The sequence below is a fragment of the Diadema antillarum genome, unplaced genomic scaffold, assembly GCF_040938485.1.
Source record: "Diadema antillarum isolate AM-2024a unplaced genomic scaffold, OU_Dant_1.0 seq00001697_RagTag, whole genome shotgun sequence".
NCBI classification, from domain to species: Eukaryota; Metazoa; Echinodermata; class Echinoidea; order Diadematoida; family Diadematidae; genus Diadema; species Diadema antillarum.
In genome coordinates, this window is record NW_027272388.1 from 320,072 (window position 1) to 327,273 (window position 7,202).

General features: G+C 41.3%; 1 protein-coding gene across 1 annotated transcript in view; it reads left to right on the plus strand.

Annotated features, from left to right (window-relative positions):
* The window catches only part of LOC139711725 (uncharacterized), a 121,649-nt gene extending 116,315 nt beyond the window's left edge, over positions 1–5,334 (plus strand). Inside the window, exons 12-14 of the mRNA XM_071623583.1 lie at positions 5–193; positions 812–970; positions 1,789–5,334. Of these exons, the coding sequence (XP_071479684.1) occupies positions 5–193; positions 812–970; positions 1,789–1,920 (480 nt within the window). The 3' untranslated portion in view covers positions 1,921–5,334. The remainder of the gene's footprint in view (positions 1–4; positions 194–811; positions 971–1,788) is intronic.
* The last annotated feature ends 1,868 nt before the right edge of the window (positions 5,335–7,202 follow it).

A 7,202-nucleotide genomic window follows, 5' to 3' on the forward strand; every position in this document is an offset into this window, starting at 1 on the left:
GCAGCGTTACCCCGTCATGTGGCAAGGACTGTTGGCTCTGAAGAACGAGATGGCTGCCATCCAGATGCACTACGTGTCGGGGAGCCAGAGCGTGGCGCGCAACTCCCTCATGATGGCCATCCCGCCGCTGCGAGTCGCCCAGAGGATGCGGCTGGAGCAGTCGCAGCTGGAAGGAGTGGGTAGCCGGATGCAGGTGAGATCTCAAACTGTGTCAGGTGCACAGCATTGGTTTGGTGGGGTTTGTGGGGACATACCTCCTTCTGCTATGCTCTGAAAGCATTTTGTACGATAACATGCACATGCTATCTCTCTCTCTCTTCCTCTCTCTCTATTTCTGTCAGTTTAAAAAAAATAAAAAAACGAGAAGATGCATCTTTCATTATGAGGAAAGCTTGTATTCTTGTTTTTCAATTTTGCTATGGAAACTGAAAGAAACAACAAAGATTTGTCAAACAATAACCTTTCTGGTCATGCCAGAATTGCTCGTATTATCAATTTTGTTGATGATGTATACCGGAATGTAAAAAGAAACCAAAGGTGGTTCATCTGGGCCCCATTTCATAAAAAGTTGATCTGATAGCAACCCTTGCTAGAGTGGCAATTGTCATGGTAAAAACAAGCATCTATCTTCCTGATTGGCTGTTGCTATTGGAAGTTGCCATTCCAGCAAAAGTTGCTATCCTAACATCTTTTATGAAATGGGGCCCAGATTTGCCTCGTCGCTAAAGAAGACAATATGTGGTTTATGTTGTCATTGTCTCTTGATGTCATGATTCTTACTGGCTCCTCGGTCCTGCCTCCTTGTCTACAGGTTGAGGATGAGTCGGTGGTCCTAGTGGCTTTGCCCTGTGGCCACGACCAGCAGGACGTCATCGCCCAGACCAACACCCTGCGTGTCTCCTTCATCGAGTACCTCCTGAGCAAGCAGGCAGCTGGCATCATCAACGTGGCTCCCCATGGGTCAACAAAGGTGAGGAGACACAGAGCCCAGAATTTTGGCATGGGTGTAGGGGGAGCAGGTCCAAACCTGACCCCAAATCCAGGAGATACTGCTGCTTTTGAACTACCAAATACTTTGCAAAATAGCTGAACCTTTGTGGACAGTCTTCATTGCCAGTACTTGCACAATCTGGCCAAATACAGATTTACACTGATAATCTGACAGCAAAAGTATGTATATTGAATAGCATGATTGAAATACCATTTCTGCGTGGGATAACTGAATCTGTGTGGACAGTATCCGTTGCCAGTGATTGCACAGTGCTTAAACAATGACAAGCAGCTAGCTAGATACAGATTAATATTGATAGTCTGGCAGCAGAAATGCATATGATTGGAGATAACATGTCATTTATATTGCTAATAAATTAGTAGGGACATAGTTGCTTATTCAAATGCTATCTTAGTCTTTTGTGTATCTGTGTGTTCTCTTTGGAGAGTATTCAAGTATTTTGTCATAAAATGTCACAGCTGCCAAATCAGTTTTTGCAAATGTCCCAGCTGCCAAATCAGTTTTTGCAAATGGCATCCTGAAGTCTTCAATATTTCGTTATGTCCCGATACAAGAATATCAAATTTCCCGGATGTATAAATCTCCCTGTTGAGATGTGTTTAACACACAAGTATCTTTCTCAACGCTCTTTGAAATCCCCGCATTAAATGTTAGCAGCCCTGAAAGGTTAACAAACAGACTGCCAGGAGTAAAGCCCCACACTTTTGGATACATGTGCTATGCTTTGTTTGGGACATCCCTCTTCATGTTTTTTTTTTTCGTGTTTTCTCTTACAGGCTGCGTTCGTCCTGCACATCTTTCCTCCGTGTGAGTTCACCGAGGCCCACCTCTCTCGCCTCTCTCCCGACCTCCTGGACAGCGTCCAAGAGATCGCCCACCTCATGATCGTCATAGCAACCGCATCGTGAGGTCAGATGCACGCTGCATCCCGCTGCAACCCTTCTGGCGCCGGCAGCACATGGATGGGCCCCTTGCGCGTGGTGACTGATGTATCGTGATGAGCCACGTGGCTACTCCAACTTCGCAGCGGCATTTAGGAGTCGATGGGACGCCTCGAGTAACACCAGCAGTGCATGTCATCGAAGCACGAAGACCTGTTGAAGGGGCTTACCGTCCTCTGCCTTATTTGTGAATGTCTCCGTCTGACAAACTGTGTCAGTTTACAAGCTTGACTATCACTTGGAATCGAGTAAAACTACATGCACTGGTGCAAAACGTCGCCATGTCCTTGGATCGTCACATTTCCTGGAATGTGTCTGCCATTGAGGGCCCGGCTTCAATCGGACGAGACAAAAAGAATCGGCTGTGACTGTATCGCCAGGAGAAATCCAAAAATGAGACTTTGAAGCGTTTAGTGGAGTGAGATTAAGTGAAACATCAGTGGCATCAGCAACACATTTCCGGCTTGCTGTGTTTAAACCATCTACAGTGATAAAATGTTGTTTTGTGGTGTGCTTTTTTTTTGTTCGTTTGCCGTAAGCTTTTTTGTTTTGTTCCCAGCTATAATGTTGGATGATTCACAATACCGTTTTATATATTTTAAGAAAGAAAGATTTGTTGTTGTTGTTTTTTTTTTTGAGGGGGGAATGGGAATTTGAATGAGGTACACAGAGTTCGGAAACAAATTGTCCTATCTCCATGGCTCCAAATTAACTCACTACGTGGTACAGCAATATGATAATTTTCTCCTTCGCCAGCCGTTTAAGAGAGTAGACCTACAGAACAGCCACCACATTGTGTCTCTGTTATGTCCTGTTAAAATAATAATGATAATAATGATAACTAGAAAAGCACTCCGAGAGCGCAGACCTCTGCCAAGCATGCTGCTCATTTCCACCACTGATCTTGTTCTTCCATAGATATCAGTGATTTCCACCCCATACGTACTTATTATAGCATTGTGTGCTGAAAGTCGCCTGATTTCCCAATATAGAAGCCTTTGTTACGTCATAAACCCTCAGCTGCACGGCGCGCCTCGCCCTAGCAGAAACTAGAGCACGCACTGTAGTACGTGCATGCAAACCTCAAATACACGCAGCCTGAACTCCCGAGTTCATTGACCCTACCTGCCAAAATATCAAAAATCCTTCATAAATACCCCCAAAATTCTTGTATCACTACCAAAAGTTAATCGTTTGTTACTTGTGTCATTCTCAACCTTTCCTGCAAGTTTCGTCCAAATCCGTTAAATACTTTTTGAGTTATTTTGCACACAGACAAACTAACTAACTAACTAATTAACAAACCAACGAACAAACCAACGGTAACGAAAACATAACCTCCTCCCTTGGCGGAGGTAATAATGATAAAAGTAGAAGATCACAAACATGCAGCATAAGAAATCTGGGACCATACTGCTTTCGTTGTGTTTGGAGAAATGGGAGAATGAGTCATAAATGCCTGCTGCTAGCCCCCAAAGCTACTTTTCACTGTGTCTGCTCAGTTCAGCTGTGTAAGGAGAAGAAATCCAGTCAGTGCAAGGCCACTGAATTTGGAGAAGCATTTGTGAAATTAGTTCTGAAACTTGGAAGAACTTCATAGCTTTGTCTTTTGCGTGAACCCATTTTTTAGCAGTTTTCTTTCTTTGTATTTGATTGTATCTTCTCCTGTTTTGTTTTGTTTTTCCAAGTAATATGTGTGTGTGTGTTGTTGTTTGAAGTGAGCTGTTGTATGACGTGTGCTTTGGTTGTAACACCTGATGGTAGGAATGAAGTTAGCCGGACAAGAAGGATGCCATACTCGTGAGCCCCCCAAAATCAGCCTGGGTTCACATTTCAGAAGGTTGTTAAATTACCGACATGTCTCTTGTTCAGAAAATCGTTACTGACAGCAGAAGAGTGATTTTCCTTAAACTAACATCATTGAGGACAACACCACAAAGACGTGACTGTGAATTTTTTTTTCCATGAGGTAAAACCTGTGTTAGCTGGACTACAACTTACAGACAGAGAATGTTCAGTTCTGGGCATCCATGTTCCAACATCTTTCTTTGAGGATGGGACTGAGGGAGGTGTCTTTTGTCGAGGTCTGGTTTTAATATCGGAATGGAGGAGACAGCAGAGGAGGGAATAAGATTACTCCACCCAATGGATTAAACTTGTCAGCTAACCTTTCCAATTCGGGGGAGAGAAATGAAGCTGGTTGTGTGTCAGATGGGATTTTAATGACAAAGGATTTTGTTTCCGAGGCACCGAAGCAACAGGTGATTTTTTTCTTTTTAAAAAAATATGAATATGCTGTTAAGCTGAGGAGGATTGAAGTTGATCCTCCTGGCGTGGTGAAATGTCACAAAATGTGACGAAGAGTTGACTCGTGTACAAATTATGATTACATTTTTTTGAAGGGGAAAAAAAAAAGTGAATCCGTCCAGTGGTAGATATTTTTACTGTTTATTGTAAGACATTGTGTAATTCTCGATGGCACAAGTATCACCGTACACTCGTCATGTGGAATATTGTTGACCAAAATTGAAAGTCGGGAGAGGCAAGAAACCTCGGCTCTCGAATGTTTACACTGAAGCGTACTTTATGATGCGGTGAATTAGCCATGACTCTATTGTTCAATATGCTTGAGTTGGATTTATTTTTAATGTTTCCTACTTAAAGATTAAGACTTGGTTTTGTATGCACTGTGGATAGTCTGTGGTTGCAGTTAGTTTCTGTGATGATAAGAGTCAATGTTATGACAGAAATTGCATTTATATGGAAGTCATCTAAGTTTAACTCAAGTCATTTTCCTCCCCCTATTTCTTTTGCTTGTATTTATTTTCATGCTTTTTCATGCTCCACAGAACGTGTTAGAGAGTCATGCCTCAATTCACAGGTTGAAGTCATACTCTGGCAAAAAATCTAGACTAGTTGACTCGTAGAAGAAATAGTCTTGGTGTTTGGTGGTTGTTGTTACTGTGTTTTCGCCACAGGGGCTCGGTTTGTTCTCTTTAGGGCGCCGATGAAAGGTTTCCTAAAATTGCTCCTGTTTTGATTTCTCTTTTCTCAGGGGGAGGGATGTAATTCTCTATGAGGGATTGTCAGTTGTCATCATTTTTGTTTTCTCGCATTGAAGATGTATAACGGAGTAACTGTGTGTGAACGACGAAGACTTACTACCTTTCGGTGAACGACAAAGGGGCAACCGAGCCCATCAGAGTAGAAATACTAGAAAGCCGCACAACAGACCCCCACTTTCTTGTTTGTGCACGGCATGCTTTGCTGGATTGGTTTTGTCGTGTGAAGGTTACATGGTCACGTGGCATTTTCACATGGCGTATTATTAAATGGTGACCTGGGTGTTTACCCGCTGTCAAAACGGGAATGCATGGGAGAGAGACAAGAGTGGGGCAGTGATCTTGGTCTAAGGTCTGATGAGCGGACGCTGTGTCACAATCCGGCAGTTTGTCTCTTTTAATCAGTCTGTCTTCACATCTCCTGGTGAGACAGAGTTTATTAGTTGTGAATGGGTATGTCAATTCAAGAGTTAGAAATGGTTTTTAAAGAAAAAAAATGTATTTTTGTTACAAAAAGATTTTTAAAAAAGCAACTCGTTGTTGAAGAAAAAAAAAATTAGAAAAGAAATTAGGGCTCGATTATTTCAAGCCAACTTTGGTTTAAAAAAAATGTGTTTTACTTTTTTGTCGTTTGTTGTGTAAATAAAGATAGTGAAAACCTTCACCTTTAAAAGCAGCAATGCTGTGCTCATCCTAATTGGCTGCTGGAAGTGTGTATATGGAAGATTATTGTGAGAGTGGCAACGTACGACCAACATCTTGTAGTATCTGTTCTGAATCTTGTACATATCACCCGAGTTCAGATGTTTGTGTCCAAACTACTGTAGAGGGTTGAATACACCAGCGAGATCCATTTGGAAAGCATCTATGGAGATCGTCACTGTTGGGGAGTGGAATTAGTTTTTAAACAGAGAGTGATACAGACCCCGTGCTGGGTAGATTCATGCTCAAGGTGTATTTCGGTGAGCCAAGAGCGTCTAGAATCACCGCAATGTTGTACAAAAAAAGAAAAACAAAAAGATAGTTGATTTATTGATTATTGTAATTATCTTGTTAAATATGTGTACAAAAATTCTATGTACAATAAAAAGGTGTATATATTTACTTCTCTCTCCTACGCAACTTTCTATTTTCCGAGCAGAGAAAAAAAAAAGAATCCCTAGATATTGTGATGTAAATTTGTTTTTCTTCTTTTTTTTTTTGATATCAAGAGGGAAATTAAACTGGAGAGATTGTGCCCATGTAAAAAAAACAACCGAAAATGTATCTGTGTTGATTTGTTTCTTTTGTACAATACTGCATACGCCATATATTTAGCCAGTCAGAATTTTTTTGTAAAACACAATTCCTGACCATTTCGCGAGTAGTTAAAGTTGCAATCGTGAAGTACAGCAGTCCAGTGGGAAATGAATACGCATTCACGTCACATTTATGTCAAGATCAGAGGTAATATTTTTGTGTGTTGTTGAATTCGCCAACGACACCCGACTCGTGGAATTCGCGAGGTAAAACCCTGTGAAATATATGGCGTATACAGTAGTCTTCAGTGGTGTGAGTGAACATGTGTGATGATGACCTATTTCCAGTTTCAGCAGCTTGGTTCTGATGATGATGTGCTCCAGCGAGCCATTTTCATCAATTTTTGAAAACAATCTGCATGCAGCCCAGAGTCCTCATCAAGCCATATGCAAGCTTCTAAACATCTGTCATTTGAAACGAAATTTGTATACCGTATGTCCCTCCCAAAGAAATTACAACGGAACCGTCCGCAATGATAACTTTAAAAATAGTGAATCAATCCGAATACAATTTCAGGGTATGAAAATATAACTTATTACCCACATCTTACAGAAAACCCTAATTTTCTTCAGTGGTCGAAGAGAAACGAGGATCTTAGTAGGGCATGTCAGGAATCCCTTCACTCCAAGTTTTGTCCATTGTGTTCACAGTTCCAAGAGCATCCAAGTGCTGAACTTGGAAGAAATAGGCCCATGACATGCTTTACAACAATCCACATTTCTCTGTGACCACTTGACAGAATTGAATGGGGTTTTCTGCAAAATGAAGGTAAGAAGTGAATTATAGTTTCATTCCCTGAAATAGCACTTAGATTGTTCAATCATTTGAAAGTTATCAATGCGAAAATCGATCGTAATTTTTTGGGGACATACTGTATACAATCATGAA